This window comes from Oreochromis niloticus, linkage group LG20, assembly GCF_001858045.2.
Source record: "Oreochromis niloticus isolate F11D_XX linkage group LG20, O_niloticus_UMD_NMBU, whole genome shotgun sequence".
NCBI classification, from domain to species: Eukaryota; Metazoa; Chordata; class Actinopteri; order Cichliformes; family Cichlidae; genus Oreochromis; species Oreochromis niloticus.
Window position 1 is genome coordinate 29,290,604 of NC_031984.2, and position 17,576 is coordinate 29,308,179.

A 17,576-nucleotide genomic window follows, 5' to 3' on the forward strand; every position below is an offset into this window, starting at 1 on the left:
GGTTAAAAGACTGCTTGTTTTACAGGTGGATCAAAGGGTGTGCGTTGTGTGTGTGTGTGAAGAGTAATTTTGCCACCTACCTCTGGATCAGTGTTTGTGATATCTCCTGGTATATGATATCCACATTGAAGTATTTGGTAGACTTGTCAAATACTTCAATGTGGATATCATACACTCTTCCAGTTTCAAGAATCCAACTATCTCCTTGGTGAATTTTAAAACCTAAATAGCCTGGTTCAACAGAACCATAGAAAGAAAAAGCATCTACATAACTGCGTTTGACTTCAGTGTTCCCAACCCAGCAAATTTAAGAAATATGTTCCCATAGTTACGGGGGTAGTTGTAAACATGTGTAGACAGCTGGGGAAAATGGCTGCAATCATCATCAGCAGAGAAGCACAAATCTGTTTGGCTATTGATGACTGATGACAGTAAAGTACAGCTGTTGCCACCTTTCACAGCTAACAAGCCTGTTGGCTCTCCACTGTTATTTATTCTTTTTTTCCCTGTGCCATGCATATGTGTGTGTTCTCCTCAATTCTATACACAGCCGACATTTTTGCCAACGCAGTTTAGATGGAAAAGATGCAAAAAAAAAGGGAAGAGATGCTTTAATAAACTGCAGCATTGGTGTGATTTTGAGGCCAGCTATTCAGGCTGAAGTATAGAAGAAAAACTGACAAAAGGTTGCTGGGTTGAATGGTGTACAGGACAGAGAGCAAGTGAACATAATGAGCAACCAGTGGGGGGGAAAAAAGGGTAAATGGCAATTACAAAGCTGCAGGTGGCCTGTTAGTTGTAGCCAAATCCCTTAAAACTGAATGACGCAGATTTAGCTGTGTTAAATCCTGTCAGTCTGTGAAACATTTTACGTTGATTGCTCCAGTTCTTTGGTTCTCGAGAAAAATACTTGACTTAAATACTTGGATATCGTGAAAATGAAAACTCATTTTGAAGATTTTAACAATAGTTGACCAGAGATGCATGAAGTTTGTTTTTTACCAGAATTTTGTTTTAATGTCAGCTACCACTAGCCGGTGGCAGTAATGCACATATACTATAGTAAAGTGTTTGACAACCTCCAGTATACAACATGAATGAATGTACAATGCAGTACTTCCTGGTATAGATGCCATATGGACATAGTTTCCACGTCTAAAGTTTTGAATAGTGCAACCAGTGTTTGAGAATTTTGCTTTCAAGTTAAGCAAAATTGGCGATTGCTTTGCAGCTTTGCAGCCAGTGTCATGTCATCACGTCATCTTGGCAAGCACAGTTAAACAGTATGTGTGAGTTAATCACCGATGATAATGAAGGAATGATGAATGGTGGACAATAACTCCAAGATTATGTGTAATCTGTGGAAAGAGGGGAAAACACATGTTTAAAAGTGGAAGAAAAAATGGAGTGGAGGAAGGATGGTAATGAGAATGAAGGAGAATGACGACGGTTAAGCACTGGTGTAAGAAAAAAGAAAAGCAGCACTGAGGAGGACAGGTGCTGGAAATAACTCTCCCTTTATACCATGGTCCAGGTGAATACTTGATTTTTGCTGCACGGTGTCTTTTGACAACAGGGACACAAATGATTACAATTTCTTGCAGCGCAACACAATGCTAACATCAGATTAGTTACAAAAATGAGAGACTTTGAACGGATCCTCAGAAATCGCATAATGATAATATCTTCTTACTGTGTTAGCTGTCCACAGCTACTTTATGCTGAATGGGAAAATCTCTCCTGTAGTTCATTAAATCCTTGCAGCCATCTGACGCAGCAGTACGGATATGTTGATAAACCTGCTGCCTGTGATTCAAGATGCTACACTGAAACTCAGGGCTACTATGCTGGGCCAACAATGCTGTGTTTGTTGCTTCAGTCACAAGCAAGTGCCATTGATTGCTTTGAAATAAACATGTTTCTGTACACTTTAAATGGATATTTTTACCCATTTATGCTGAAGATGGTGATAAATGTACTTGAATTTTACTGAAGTTTTTTAGAGGTGCTCACACTCGCTGATGATAAACTGATCAGGTACATTTGATTAACAGCAGCTGATTGCTTCTTACCCTCTCAATTCCTGTGGTTATTCCTATAGTTTTTCACCTGACTGTTTGATCATGCTGAGCCCAACTCTGTACTAAATAAATGTCAAGCCAAACGATTTCTCCCCTCTTTATTTCCTGCTACTTACCTTCATGCCTTCTGCTGTTTCTCTTTCTTTATTCTCGTCTTACCTTCCTTCTTGCCTTTTCTCTATTTCCTCCCTTCCATGCTTCCTTCCAAAGCTGGTACAGCTTGCTGGGTAAATATTTGTGGGGGATACAGGGTGCTGGAAGGCCTAAGCTGGGAGGATCAGCAGAGGAGAGGCTGCAGTTGTTGTGGATTAGCTGCTTGTTTTGTTATAATACCACTGTCTGCTTGCCTGGGTTTTGGTACTCACCAGGCAAGCTGCGAAATCAGAAATCACGATTTCTTGAAAAATGTATGAGTAATGCAGCTCATCACTGCTAGGCTTTAGTTCCACTTAAAGAGCCTGGAATCAAAAAGATAGGTCCTATATGTGAAGGTAATGTTATGTAATGGAAGTCAGACTCCTAAGTTTGAACTTGGGAGGAAAATCTGGAAAGTTATAAAGATGAGGTTGGAGAAAAAAAAGGTTATAAATCAGTGATGGACAAATGACGATCAGAAATGTTATTATTCAGTCAGACGTGGGCACGGTCTAAAGTGATAACCAATTAAATATGAGTTAGGAACAGACGGCCTATTTTAAGGAAATAGCAAAGCTTAAATTCGGGAAAATTGTGATACATAGTTGTTTGTTGTGTCTATGCTCACAGTGTAGCAAAAAATCAGATATGCTGCTTATAATATAGTTGAGCCTGTTAGCTTAGCTTAAACACTTGCTTTTATCTTCATGCTAAACTTTCGAGGCCTTCATATTGCTTAATAGTGTTTCTTTTAAAGTCAAACGTACTTTCTAAAGGATACATTATACATCTCTTTTTGCATTTGCCATATCTTAGTTATCAGAGGGCACAGTTACAGAAAGGTATCTTGAACGGTCCCGGTGATGTATTTATCAGCACTTTATATGCTCTACTTACAATACTACAGTCACAAAGGCACACAAAAGCACACATTAACGATCACACGTTTTACTAATGCTGTTTTTTGTGTGCTGTTTTTTTGTGTGCGTGTTTAGAATTTGGAAAGGTATCAACAAAGCAAAGAACAGTTCCACCAAGCTGCCTCCAAGACGGAAGAAAATGTCAGGTGAGACGCACAAACACTCGCACACCCACACATCTTATACTGTAACCCTAACCTCGACCTAATTCTAACCCTCGTACTAAGGCTGAGGCTCATTCTCTGCTCTCTGGTGTCCGAAAATGAAGACCTGTTAAAATGTCATGACTCACAAAGATAACCACGCAAATACACACAGACACACACACACACACGTTAATCCGGAGTCCAAAAATGAGGAGAGATGTTTCCTGGAGCCTCAGACCTACCCACCCACCCTCCCCCACCCTCATACACCCTCCCCCACCCTCATACACCCTCATACACACTCTGACTCACATGCACACAGTTGGGTAATTAATGGCAATAGATTGTAATATTTTTTTCTTATTGTTTAACCAGTTACATTCTTACCTTAGAGCAAACTGACTAATGTGATAAATGTTTTAATTGGCTGCTTTAATTAAGCTGCATCTAACAATACCGTATTTCCTCATCTTCACTTCTCATAGTAGACTTTTAATGAACCGCAGCTGGGAAAATGTAGTTAATTGTTGCCACTGAAATCAGGTTTTCTTTTTTTTTTTTTCTTTTTTCTTTTCTCAAGGGGGGGGGCACAGGTGTCATTTGCATTAGAAGCCAGAAGTAAGTTTGCTGTTAAAGGCCGAATGCTCTCAGTACAGCTAACTGATAGTTCAAAGGTCAGATTCAGAGAGAGAGGCAGAGAAGCAAAAGCAATTTTTTTTTTTTAACGAAGCAGGAAAAAACAAAGAAATTCAGGGAGCAGCTGTGGCAAAAACAGGACCAGAAAGAACCTAGAGCAGTCGGTGTGATGGCCACAGAACATGGGAACTGAATGAGGACATCGAGCACCGTGAAGCAGGACAGCCATTGGTCAACTCACTGACAGAAGATGCATTAGCAAAACTCAACAACTGAACAACTTGGGTGTACAAACGTATTCTCCAGTGCTCAGTTCAGACCCAGGCTATTAGTCCACTTGGGAACTGTCTTAGGGAACTGCTCAGATGTGTTCAGCTGTCTGAAACCAGCATTATGTCATTGAACGTCAGCGGGAATGTTGGACAGCTGGGTCTCCTATATGATAATTTAAAAAAAATAAAGGACAATTGTTTGTTATACATGCCCGTCAGAATCAGTTCACAAATCTCTCTTTTTTAAACAAAATATATTAATCACAACAAATCCAAACATCCATTCCCTTAGATGGTTGAAATCAGTGAATTGACTGTGTCCCACCTGTGTAACCTTTCATTCCTGCTCCTTGCATTATTTGACAAGCTTGCTTGGAGGTGTTTTGTCTAAATCTTGTTGAACTTATTGTTCACCATGTTATTTTAGATTATGGGGGGTTATCTGCTGTTAGTCCCAAAATCTTTTAACCTTGGCTTTACATATGTGTTGAGTGGAGGTGAGTAAACACAACAAGAAGGCTTTGCACAAGCTTGATTCATATTTTGGAAGCTATCAACTTGAACTAGCTATCAACGGCAGGGTTATTTTTATCAGAACAGCTGTTTTATCTACCTGATGTGTGTGTGGTTGTACCCAAAAAGGGACAAATACTGTATTCAGACCACATAAATTAACTGTAACAATGAGGAAAATGTATTTATTCACTTTATATTGACTAAACGGTATTGTTTAAAAGCACGCAAAGAAACTAACAGGGAACAGTTGTGTAATGTTTTTGAAAGTCTTACCCTAACAAAAAATTGGAAACTGTATTGTACTAGTGTACTGCTATATACCCATCAATAGACTGATTTAACTGACATAAGAAGATTGTGCAGAAATCCTCCAACAGTGGAACTGAGAGAAACGTCTTTTATGTTTGCAGAAGGCAAACAGACAGTGTCATCTTCTAACTAACTATTGAGTAATCTGAGGGAAACTTCAGGAAGACCTTAGTTTTCAAAACTATCTGAGGGAAGTTTCTGAGTGCTGAGCTGTAGAACAAAGCTACTGTAAAATAAGATGTGGGTGACTCGTAAACCGCCCAAGCTCCACTGTCCATGTTATTCTGTGCTTTGTATAAGCATGTGTTTATGTGTGCTGGTATGTGTGGGATGTGTTTAATCCACAGTTTAATCCTTGGCTTTGGCTGGCAGCACTCTGGAGCTTGAGGAAGCCAAAGAGCACAGGGCCAATGTGTCACCATGCTGTGTGTCTGTGTGTCTGTGCCTGTGCGTGTGTGTGTGTGTGTGTGTGTGTGTATGAAAGGAAAAAGAAGATGAAGAGAGTAAGAAATTCTGCAACCTGTAGCACTCTAAAATGTCAAACTCAATGGAGCATAATAGAACAGCCTCAGTAACTTTCCTATCATTCCTTGCCTTTCATTGCTTTGCCTTCTTTGTCCAACTCTTCAGGCCTGCCAATTACAAATTACTTTTTTTCCCTTCATTTTCTAGAAGTTCACTGCATTCCAGATTTCTTAACCATATTCGGACATTTTTTATGTAATAAGAAAGATTTTTCAAGCATAGTTCACATTTTGATTATAGCATACCATTTCTCCTCCTACTACAGATACCTACAGGTCAAGTAACCAGCAATTGTTAAGTACTGTTAATCAGAAAAACATACAACACTTTCAAGTCTGTACATACGTATTTTAACCAGGTTATTTCCACTTTTCATTCCACTATTGTTTCATGACAGTCCAGACAAATTGGAATTCCCGCAGAAATCAGGGGTTGACACAGAGATACATGGGGTGTATAAAGAGATGGATCCAGACAACAGAGACTGATGGAGAAGAAACTACTTCTGTGAGTGTACTGGTGTTTCACAGAGACGTGGCTACAGGAATTACCCCAGATCGCATTGTTATCATTGACATCTGTCAGACAGCTCAGTCTACATGGTACACCAGGGAGGGGCAAAGAAAGAGGCAGAAGGTCTGCAGCCTTTATTAATAACACATTGTGGTACCTTGGGCAGATTCCTGTGAAGGACTGTTTGTTTAGCCCAGATGTTGAAGTGCATCTGCCCGCGCCTAACACACAAAGAGAACTATCATGTACTGTCTTGGATGCTGTTGTCTGTCCTTCGACTAACCAGGCAACCACATATGTCATGTTGATACAAATTACTATATATATGGTTCATACATTTGATGAAAGACCTCTATTATGCTTTTGCTGTTATAAGTTTTGTCCAAATACAGTTTCAATAGTTTGTGGAATGGGCTGTGATGTCGATATCTGTAGTCTGCTTGTGTGGTAGTTTATCCATCAAATTGTCACAAAATAAGCAAATGTTATAAAAAATAAGCTATTAATTATTGCCAACCCCGTCCCCGAGGCCTCCAGCCTCCCACTTTCCCCCATTTCAGGTTAGTATATGTTGGTTAACAGTGTTGCACAATTTTGCAGTTTGCTTTGAAGAGCCATCAGTTTCACAAGCCTAAAACTGAAGTGCTGGCAGGTTATTTACTCTCCTAGAGTGGGATTACAGACAGTGAGAGATAAACTAAGGTAGGGTCTTGTTAGAAGAGTCAGTCAATGGCTCTCAATCTAAAACAGATTTCTGCAGTAGTTCAGAGCAGCTCAGTTTTATGAGTAGTGCACCACATGTGGCCTCTCTGTTTTCCAGCTGCCACAAAAAAATATATAAAGGTTTAAATAAATGATGTCTCATATCGATGTCCTGTGGCTGTAGACGTTTCATAAACAACATTGTTGTTCTGAAACAAAGAGATTGATGTAGTTTCTGATATCCACTTAGCAAATATAAAACTCTTCTTCTAACTTGACAGGTTTTTCACACGTTGCCAGTAGAATTGGAGTGAAAGAGACATTGTGATGACAACGGCCTCCTCTTCAGAGTATTCGAATGGGAGTAAAATGGAGACAGGCAAGATATACTGTTTACCCACATCAGATCACCAGGGTCAATAATCCAAGGTGTTTTAACAAGGCCAGCTGTCTGTTACGGTGGTAGTCCAACTAGTCTTAATAGCCACCCTTTGTCAGATTCTTCCAGCATGTGTCAGAACGTACCAGTCAACAGAGATCACTCAGTCATAGAGCTGACGAGTTGAGTCCAGACGATAAGCAGCCTAGTTCGCAGTTGTTGCTGTGCTGTAAGAGAAAAGCCAATCAAATACAAGTCTGGATTGCAAACAGATTTACAGCAACCTGAATTTGAATAGAAATGCTGTCAAATAAAGTTATGAAGATTAGGCGTAAGATTGGGTGTACAAATCAGTCCCGCATCAGCTACAGATGGATCCACACCCTACATATAAGCTTGCTGCATTTTGTATATTCTTGTTTTCTCTATCATAGATACCTTAAACAGGCTTCGTCTTATTCTTTAACCTTTAGGCAGCTACCTGCTGCAGACTGTATTTATTTGTGATCAGCAATTTATTGGTTAGTTTAGAACTGACAGCAAAAAAAAACTAAGACAATAGGAAGGGGGCAGCTGCAGTGGAGCTGTAATGGAAAATCATATCACCCGTTACTTTCAATATTTCCCGACAGCAGAATCTGTTTTTGCTTCAGTCGGAATTTTAACAGATTTGTCCTTCACATAGATCCACAGTTTTTTACCGCCTGTGATCGAAAAACTAAATTCACTACTGTGTCTCACAACATATAATCTCTAAGCTACATAAGCTATAATCTTTGTTTCTTTGAACATTTGTGCAGTTCACTCTGGTATAGCAGACTGGATTCACATTCATGTATGAATGGATTTGAGAAGTTGCCGTTTCCAGTGAAGAATGAGAAATTATGTTGTTCAGTAGATTGTTTATTTATTTTTTGCCCAGTTTCCTCTGGGGTATAATGTTTAATAAAAACAAATGAGAAGTTTATTAGTTTATGTACAACTTAAAATTGGTGATTAAAAAATAAGATGACAGTTTACAAAAACAAGAACAGGCATAGATGAATTATTACACAATATATGGTTTTTATTTTAAAACTCGGACCTAAGTGGTGTTCATCTTTAGTTCTATTATGCACGTTTTCCAGATGGACACACACGGATTCTTTACAGTATTTTTTTATGGAAATCTTTTGCATTACAGTCATCAGAGAGACTGTGGAAAGCTTAGTGAAACGATGTGTGCAGCATTGTTAAAGGACTGACAAAAGTGAGAGGGAGTCCTTTAACTTCAGTGTTTGCGTGAGACAAAGTGAAGTCTGAGCACTACTATATAGTGGACCCTCTCTTCTGGGTTACGGTTGTGATGGAATAGGCGAGATGGGAGAGGATGAGTGAAGGAGTGTAGAGAAACAAGATAGGGGGGAAGAGCATATGTGCCCTGAGTCAATTGAAAAGCTGTCAGGGAGCAGGTGCCTACAAGCTACAAGCTAGAGATAAGAGGCAACCCTTTCTCTGTAGCTGTTTTCCTCTTCACCTGTCCTGCTCTATCTCTCTTTCTTATTATCGTCTTTTTTCCACCACCACGCCAGTATTAATCAAACCGCTAACATTAGAGTAGTCGGAGTGATTCAGAACCTCCAGTGTGCCAAAATGTCATTACCTAATAACCTGTTTACCTCACGTTCTGTTGTTGCTGTCATAGGAGAACCTGTCTGATGGTAGCACGTTTCAGTTATTGAGAAACAGAGTTTTTAGTCTGGTTTAAAGCTAATCTGTCTTTAGTTTTTAAAGATTGGACTTCTTTAGAACTCTTTGTTACCAGGAGCACATAGACACGTAGTTTTCATTAGATCAGCTTTTAATTTGTGGACTTGTTTTGCTTTTCCACCATTTGTCGTTGGACCCAGGTGTTTGAGGTTTTGCGTTTATTATGATTATGGTTTTGCTGATGTTTCAGGTTTTTATTCCTTTTAGAATTTTGGTCAGTATTTATTTTACTATAAATAGAGTTGCTGTTTTTTATTTACTTGGGTTTACACATCTTGGTTATCTTAAGATTGTATATATTCTCTATGGTTTATTTTCTAGTCTTGTTAATAGTGTTATATTAAGTCAGTGATGACTTCAGGTTTATAATTATTTCCCTTTGTCTTTCCATTCTGTTTCTTTCATCAGTCTCATTCCTCTCTTCTCTTTTGTCTTCTCCTGTGTTAAGTTTGTTTAGATGTTTTATGTTGGTAACTGTTGTTCCCTGTGCATGTGTTGATTTTCACCCTCCCTCCCACCGTCTCGTTATGTTAATTATCTTAAGCTGTGTTCCCACCTGTACCTCTTCCCTCATTACCTCTTGTATATTTTGTCAGTCTTCCTTTGTCCTGTGCTGCGTTGTTGTTTGCATGTGTTTCCTTTGCTCTGCTTTGCCCGTGTTTCTCAAGTATGTTCTGGAAGTTTGGCTTCGTGCCCTGTTAGCTTTTAAATTTTGGGCTTTGTGAGTGTACTCGACCAAGAAACATTAAAGGTTGTTTCAAGTTTCTTTCCATCTCGAGAGTGCTGCGTTTGGATCCATATGGTTTTGTCTTCTACACAACATTTCATCACACCATCCCCATCTTGGTATTTTGATTGGTTTACGGAGGCTGACAGGGAAAAGCAGGACTCTGCACAAATTGTCTATCACATGGTTGCAGTGCCCTAAATCACACCCTGCTTTGTTTTTAAATTTATGGAAAGAAAAGAGAGCAAAACATTGTTATTCATGTGACAAAGACATAGTTTTGATGGTTTTTTGTGACATCACATAGCATACTACTGCCACAATGAGAAGTTAATTTTATTAGATTAATAATCTTAATCTTAATAAGAACAAAATCAAATAACATTAAATCATTGTTTGGATTTTATTTTGTTTGCATAAATTATGATTATTTTTTTAGCATTATATACAAAAGTAGCTGACATATAATCCAGGTCAGTGCCTGTGATGCTGTCAAATAAAGCAGCCTTAATTCCAGTTAATTTAAAAAATGCATTTATTGTAGTTTAATTCTGAAATATAGCTCATGTTAAGAGCATGATTGTAGTTGGAGGCTATTATTGGAATAACAAAGCAATGTGTCTGCTCACACACGAGGTATTCCAGACTTCCTACACTACGTCATAGCATTTCATTCTCTCCATTTTTTGTTTTTTTTTTTCTCTCCTCGGGTGCTTATTTGTATGAGATGTTAACACGATTTTCTAATTACTTGCCTGAAACACATTAGAGATACCAGCCCTTTGTAGTTGACAGGATAGAAATAAAATGGCGTATAGGACAAACAATGCCTCATATGTATAGCCAAAGCCATTAAGGAAAAACACAAAAACATCACTCTTAACTCTGAGAGAAGCGCGGTTTCGAGGCGATAAAAGCATCTTCCTTATCAGTCTCGTAGCTTTCCCGGAGGCTTTTGTAGTCGCTGGTGTGTTTTCGTGTCTCTTCCGTTTTCCAATTTCTCACCCTTTCATTTCTCTCCCTCTCTTTGTCTTGGTAAGCTGCGTGGTCCAGAAGTCTGAGGCCTCTGTGTTCTGCCCGCCTCCGCCTTCTCTCCCGGAGATTAAAAATAATGGGCAGCACCATTAATTAAGCGACTAATCTTACTGTTTATGTTTTGTCATATTTACTGCTCACAGATGCGTGGAGTACCCCACCACCACCACAAAAAAAAGTAAAAATTGCTATTTCCACTCGCATTTAGAGTGCTTCTGCAGCGAGCGCACACAAAAATGAACAACAACAACCCCATACATGGCTCAGCGGGCTGTCAGAGATGCCACTTTACCTCATTCCAGCTAAAAAAAAAAAAAGGAAAGAAGTCCCACCACCCCACTCTCCTCCTCTTATTTATTTATTTTCGTAAGCGGCTCAGTTAATATTGTTGATTTAAGACCTCACCTTCAATTTGGTGTAGCATGTGGACAGAGCTTTAGCTTTTGCTGCAGCTGAACCAATTTTCTGCTTCAAGCGCCTTTAATAAACCACGTAGCGCTATCAGGAGGCTTTGGCTTCCCTGATGAAGGCCATTTATTTCAAATTAAAGGAGAGTTCCTTATCTTTGGCAGCCTCAAACGGAGGGGGAGATAAAGATGGCACGCTTTGGTGTCGTACTCTCTGTGTTGTTAATGGTGGGACCAAAAAGGAAAAAAAAAGAGGAGAAGGAGGAGGGCGGGCGAGGGAGAGAAAAAAGTAAGAAAGAAGACAGAGTTGGAGAGAAGGCGAAAAGTGGAAGAAGAGCGATTAAACAGGAGAGATAAACCATTGGAGGTTGTTTGGGGGGAACCGAGTAATCTGATAGGCTGTCATCTTCTTCAATTGGGCTTCTAAAAGAAAGCCAATTGATGCTTCATTCCATCCCTTCCATCATTCTATCTCACTTCCTCTGTTTTTTCCTCTTCGTCTCTGTTCGTTTTCCTCTTTAACCTCGATCACCTGCGCTCAGATAAACTCCGTCGCCGCATCCATGATATTTTTCCTGATGATAAAGTGTTTGCGTGGATATGGATATGCAGTAATTGAAACGATGGGGTCAGCTACTCTTCATGAGTCAAAGTCAAAAAGAGCCTTTAATTTGGCTTTTAATTAAATCCGGTGTTAAACGCTCCTCGTGGAGAAAGCGAGCAGGGACACAGTGCGGAGATCGACGTGTTGGCATGTAGGGAAGTGCGTGCGTGCACGGCGCCCTTTGATGTTTACAGCGTACGTGTGCGCACGTGCCTGTCTATATCTGCGTGGGTGTACATAACTCGCTTGTCTCTGCTTCAATCAGTCAGAATCCATTACTGCGAGGCGCCCAGGCAGCAAGCCTGTCGTAGTTAACAATCACACAGATAGACAGGCAAAGACGAATTATAATACAGCCCACATATCAAATTAAACACGGCTAATTCAATCTCTCAAAGCACACTTTTCTGCTGTATTTGATCAGAATGATCCTACCCACTCAATTAAGTACGATTTAGCGCTAATTGTATGATTCGCAGGGAAGCACGTACCATACACCCCATAGGTTGTTCAAACAGGTTGGCACGTCTAGGTGTGAATTGTTTTTACATCTTCACTCCCGATTTTTTACTTTTTCTTAAAAGAGTTTCTTTTGTTGTGATCTGAGACAAAATTAAATTAAAAAGACATCTTTAACCCACAGCTGTAAAACAAGTGTTCGAAATTAAACACTACAGTTTGTTTGGTATTGTTACAGGTATAGACAGGGGAAACAATTGAAATTGGTAAAGATGTTCATAAAGTATCTTAGCCCTAAGGTGAAAAACTGTGGAGAGTCAGGAGAAGTACTTTTAAGAAGGCTTAAGAGCTTCTAAAGCAACGAGAAAGCCGTGGAAAGTGTAGTTGTGCTGGAGCACTGCTTTCCCCCCCCTCTAAGTGAGGAAATGGCATATTTGTGATTTGCATAGTACAGTTATTTCTCATGTGTCATGCAAAAGGTCCAGTATAAAAAACTGCTGCAAAGCTGCCAAATTGAAGTTGTGCTGTTTGATTCACATCAGTTTATGAAGTGAGTAACATGTAAACATCCCAATTTAAAGAGTGAGTTTATTTTTTAAACCTCCTCTAACACAGCTGAGATTAAAGTTGGACACACTGCTAACTTCATGCAGTCTTAATGTTTGATGGTGTGATCATAGTTGATCAGCGTTACGAGATGGGATCCAAAAGTTCAGGGGGGAGTCCCTAAAAAATGAAAAAGCTTCCCTGATTTAATCGCCCTTCATGATCATTTTTTTGAGTCCAGCCAGCTTTCAATGCAGCTAATGTTGTTAAGACTGCTCAGTAGAAGTCCTGTTCTCTCCTCCACATCCAGAGGAAATAAGAAGAGAATATGAAAGCTTCTAATTGTTTGTGAGATCCTTCTGCAGATGGAAGTTTGTGATAGACCAGAGTCCTCGCTGCTGCACTGTTGCATTTCCCCACTTTTCGCCAAATATATCAGTGTTGTGATCGTTTTTGTTACCTCCACCAATAATGTTATGTTTTTCGTAGTGTTGCTTGTGTGCGTGTTGTCATTCTGTCTGTAAACACGATAGCTTTGCGAGGGTGTAGAGTGGGCTCATGTTAACAATTCATTAAAACTTGGCTCACCTTCACTAACGGCTTCAATGTCATCTTAATGATTTATCGGCCTAAATTTGACGAAAAGCCTTATAACTTTGAAACTTTATTGTCAACATGTCGAAAGTACAATGTAAAGATTTAAAATAACATGTCAAACTTGACCTCTGACCTCACTTTTACATTTTACGCATACCTTTCTTTAAAGTTGTTCCCAAAATGTATTATATCTTTAAAGAAAGTATTAGCTTATTAGCTTCATGTCCAGTTATTTACAATTCAGTGCCTATTATAAATGACCTACTCCTACATAATGTTTATATACAAAGTACAACACTGTTGCCTTTAAAGTAAATACTCGGAGGGCTTCTTGTTTGTGCTGCTACATCAGGAAGTGAGCACATCTCTAATGAGACTGATCACAAAGCCTGAGTGATCTAACCTGCAGTGTTTCATTAGTTTACTGTCACTTAGTTTTCCTGCGTGTTCTCTGCTGCTTCAGAAACTGGTAGCAGTCTTAAAGATCCTCTTCCCCTCTACTAACAGTTATTCATCATAGATGATCTCTTTAAGCATGCCAGGATGCTTTGTAGATAACCTTTATCTTTACAGGGATTTGTCTAATGGTAAAGTTCAGACAAAGTTCTTCGGACAGCTTGCTATTGTTTAAAAGAATAATTTCAGCATTCGGAAATGCACTTTGCTAATAAAAGCTTTTTAAATAAGGTGCCCAGGAGTACTTGGAGGCCCTTTTTTATTTGTCTGGTACAAATGTTTACTTTGACTCCTGATTATAATTTTGTGATCAAAGGACAAAATCACTGCGACCTCCCGAAACACCGTTTTGGCCATAACTAAGAAATTGTCATTAAGTAATTATGACAAAATTTCACACAGCATATGTTTTGATGCCAGACTATGATGTGCATACCACACCTGACCTTTTGAGTGTAATGTTCTCCAAAAGGGCTCTTTGTGTCGGTATTTAAAACTGTAATCCAAGAACCACATTTCTGTGAATGAATTCCATGAACCAGGTGAGCTGATGAAGTTTTGTGTAGTCACTGTAGTTGACTCTGTCTTGTCTGTCTGTGCCAGCTTCTGCTTTTTGCCTTCCTTTGTTTACAGGCTAGTGTCTGTCTGTCAGTGTGCTGCTGGAGAGTTGGTGAATAACAGGTTTTTGGAGCTTTTCTGCTGAAAATAGCCGTGCTGCCACCAAAACAGCAATAGACAGCTCTCTTGGATACTTACTTGTAAACTTTCATAGATTGTAAATGCATTTTAGATGCTTTTTCTTGCAGCTTTTCTTCCCTGTAAATCAGTCATGAATGTGAAACTGACGGCTAGAGTATTGATTTTTTTTTAAGTTGTTGTTTTTTGTTTCCATGCAATTGTGACCCAACGTTTTTCTCTTTTTCTGAGCAGCTGACTTACCTGAATTCATGTTACACTGATACTATGTCACCAACTAATCAAAGCTAAACTGATGAATGAAACGTTGATTTACAGAAGATGTAAGAATCTGAATGAATAGTGTGATGCCATGAGCTGATTTAGAGAGTTTACTTTTTAATTTTTTTTATTTGAAAGCCTAATTTACACTAGCAGTAAGAAACGGGTACAAAAATGACAGTTTTTTCACTCCGTCTCTCTTGTTTCTTGTCTTTTGCAGGCCTCGCAACACAGAGGCAGTGTGTGCTGGCCTGCAGGCTCAGATTTTATCCTGTTACAGGGACAACAAAGACCAGACCTTAAAGTGTTCTGACCTGGCCAAAGAATACATGCAGTGTATCAATGCTGCAAAAAAGGTGAGAGCTTTTTACAGATCTGCAAAGATATAATAAAAAGTGTCAGGAATGGTGCAAAGTGTTAATGTGTCTTAAATGTAACGCTGAAAACAGAAATCTGAGATTTAGTTTTTCATGTTATGAGTACTCCACCTATAGCCTTCACCTATTGTTTTCGCATTTTGGTTCCTCTACGGATGCAAAATAATCTAAAGTAAAAGTGCTTTTATTTTGAAAATGCATTTAGATTGTTTGTAAGGATTTATTCATTTTTATAAATACTAATATATAAATATACTAGTATTTATAATATATATATAAATATACTCTGCTCTGGTAATTATTGTCCATGATGTAAATATGTAAAAATTGTGTTTTTTGTTTTCTGTTCTGTGTCCTGTTCTTTTTGTATATGTGTGTTGTTGTTTTTTTGTTTTGGTTTTTTTGCTGCTGATACAACCAAATTTCCCCTTGTGGGACAATTAAAGGATTATTCTATTCTATTCTATAAAGTTAGGGGTGTAAATTTAAAGCAGGAGTAGGAGAGATTACAATAACTAATAGTCATTCACCTTAAAAAATGTGTAATCCCACCCCCTCACTGCTAAGTTCTTCTTTAATAGTTGCTTAGTTGTTTTTTTTTTTTAAGTTGGGCTATACGAGGCTACTTTTCAATAGTCGATTTTATTACCTGCAGTAGATGACATCGGCACAACCTGGTTTGGAGAAGCAGCCTGGGGTAATGCATGGAAGCTGAGCAGTGCATACATTAGGACTGGGATGACACTGAAAGCCACCTTGATTTAAGCATATGTGATATTTAAATATTTCCATTGCTTCTCTTGCTGTTAGACAGCCTTTAAGGACAGGAAGCTGATGCCAGTTTCCAAAACAGTAATTTGAACTTGCAGGACTACCGCTGAGTGACTTAGGTAGTTTAACACGTTTAATCAAGTCACACAATACCACAAACACATGAACAGATCGAGCATGTCCCGTTTTCTGCGAGGGGAAAATTACTGTTTTTGTCAACAGAGTCTGGTGGCTTTAATGAGACTTCAGGCTTCAGTTCCCAGTATAAAAGGACTGTCTGTTGGCCAGATAAAGCCATGAAAAAATTTTAACTATAGCCTTCAAATAATCCAACCTAACACTTTAATGCACTCCTGTCATCAAAGGAAGTGCAGGGGAATACTTGATGATGACGGTGTCCCTGCAACAATAGAAGGACCCTTAGAGTTTGCTCCCGTTATGTGGCTGATTTTATCGTTAACTTTGATTTTTCTGCGCAGAGGCCAGAACTGTGTCAAAATTGCACCGCTAATAAAGATGCTCTGATGTGTTATGTCAAAAACAATGTATAAAAGAGTGACACAAACACAGCCCCTTAACTATACGTTGCCTTAATAGCAATTTTTTTGTCAGGCTGTGGCGCTTAGTGCTAAATTTCAAGCATTGTCACTGTGGCGTGTTTGTTTTTGTTTGTTTGGGGTTTTTTTAGCCATAATTCAATGTAACGCAGTTTCTCATACAAAAGTTAGAAGCAGCAGAGTGCCTTCTTCACGTCTGATTAGCTGCCTTGCCATTAACTAAATTAACAGCAGAGACCCCACTGACACTATTTCTGACACTCTCAGACTTTCACCTGAAAGTGCTGTGAACACTTACAAGGTAGACAAAATGATCTGTGCAGTGTTTTGAGATGCAGTTTGGGGACAGTTGAGAGGTATAGTAACTTGTTAAAAAGGGATATACATTAACAGGTCACTTTATTAGGTACACCTTACTCGTACCGGAAGATGGATACACTCTGGTCATAAATTCATGGACATGGTCAACAATAATACTCAGGTAGGCTGAGGTGATTAAAAGATACTCAGTCTATTAGTCAGTTAGTTAATTACTCAGTCAAGGGGCTTGATTTTGCCTAGAACATATTCCCCACACTATTATCCCCAGCATGAGCTTGAATCTTTGGCACAAGAGAGGATGGTTGTTGTTGTTAATGTTGTTCTGACCCTGCCATCCAAATGCTGTAACAGAAGTAGGAGACTCATCAGACCAAGCAGCATTTTTCTATTGCCCAGTTTATGGGTTGCTGTTGACTTCCTATGAGCTTGAAGCAGTCGGGCCATTCTCGTCTGACCTCTGACATCAACGAGGCATATTGATGGATATTTTCTCTTTTTCGGTCCATTCTCTGTAAACCCGAGAGGTGGTTGAAAATCCCAGCAGATCAGCAGTTTCTGAAATACTTAGACCAGCTAGTCTGACACCAACAATCATGCCACATTCAAAGTTACTTAAATCGCCTTTCTTCCCTTTTCTGACACTTGGTTTGAACTTCAGCAGGTCATCTTGACATGCCTAAAGCATGCAGTGAGTTGCTACCATGCAATTGGCTGAGCAGATATCTGTGTAAACAAGCAATTGAACAGGTGTACTTAATAAACTGACCTTTTAGTGTATTTGGGGATCTTTTAAATCTGATATTTTTATTGAAAGTGCCTTTATTAACATTCTTATATGTTCTTTGGAACTGAAGAATACTTAATGAAGTAGCTGATTTG

General features: G+C 39.0%; 1 protein-coding gene across 4 annotated transcripts in view; it reads left to right on the forward strand.

Annotated features, from left to right (window-relative positions):
• Nucleotides 1–17,576, forward strand: part of chchd6a (coiled-coil-helix-coiled-coil-helix domain containing 6a) — a 69,194-nt gene that overhangs the window by 34,221 nt on the left and 17,397 nt on the right. For 2 of the 4 annotated variants that reach the window (XM_005454084.2, XM_003449116.4), the window contains 2 exons: nucleotides 3,212–3,282; nucleotides 14,892–15,027. In XM_005454084.2, coding sequence (XP_005454141.1) covers nucleotides 3,212–3,282; nucleotides 14,892–15,027 — 207 coding nt within the window. Of the gene's footprint in view, nucleotides 1–3,211; nucleotides 3,283–5,937; nucleotides 6,044–7,036; nucleotides 7,074–14,891; nucleotides 15,028–17,576 lie in introns of those variants that run through there. The other 2 variants (XM_013273755.1, XM_025901750.1) reach the window with 2 other exon arrangements.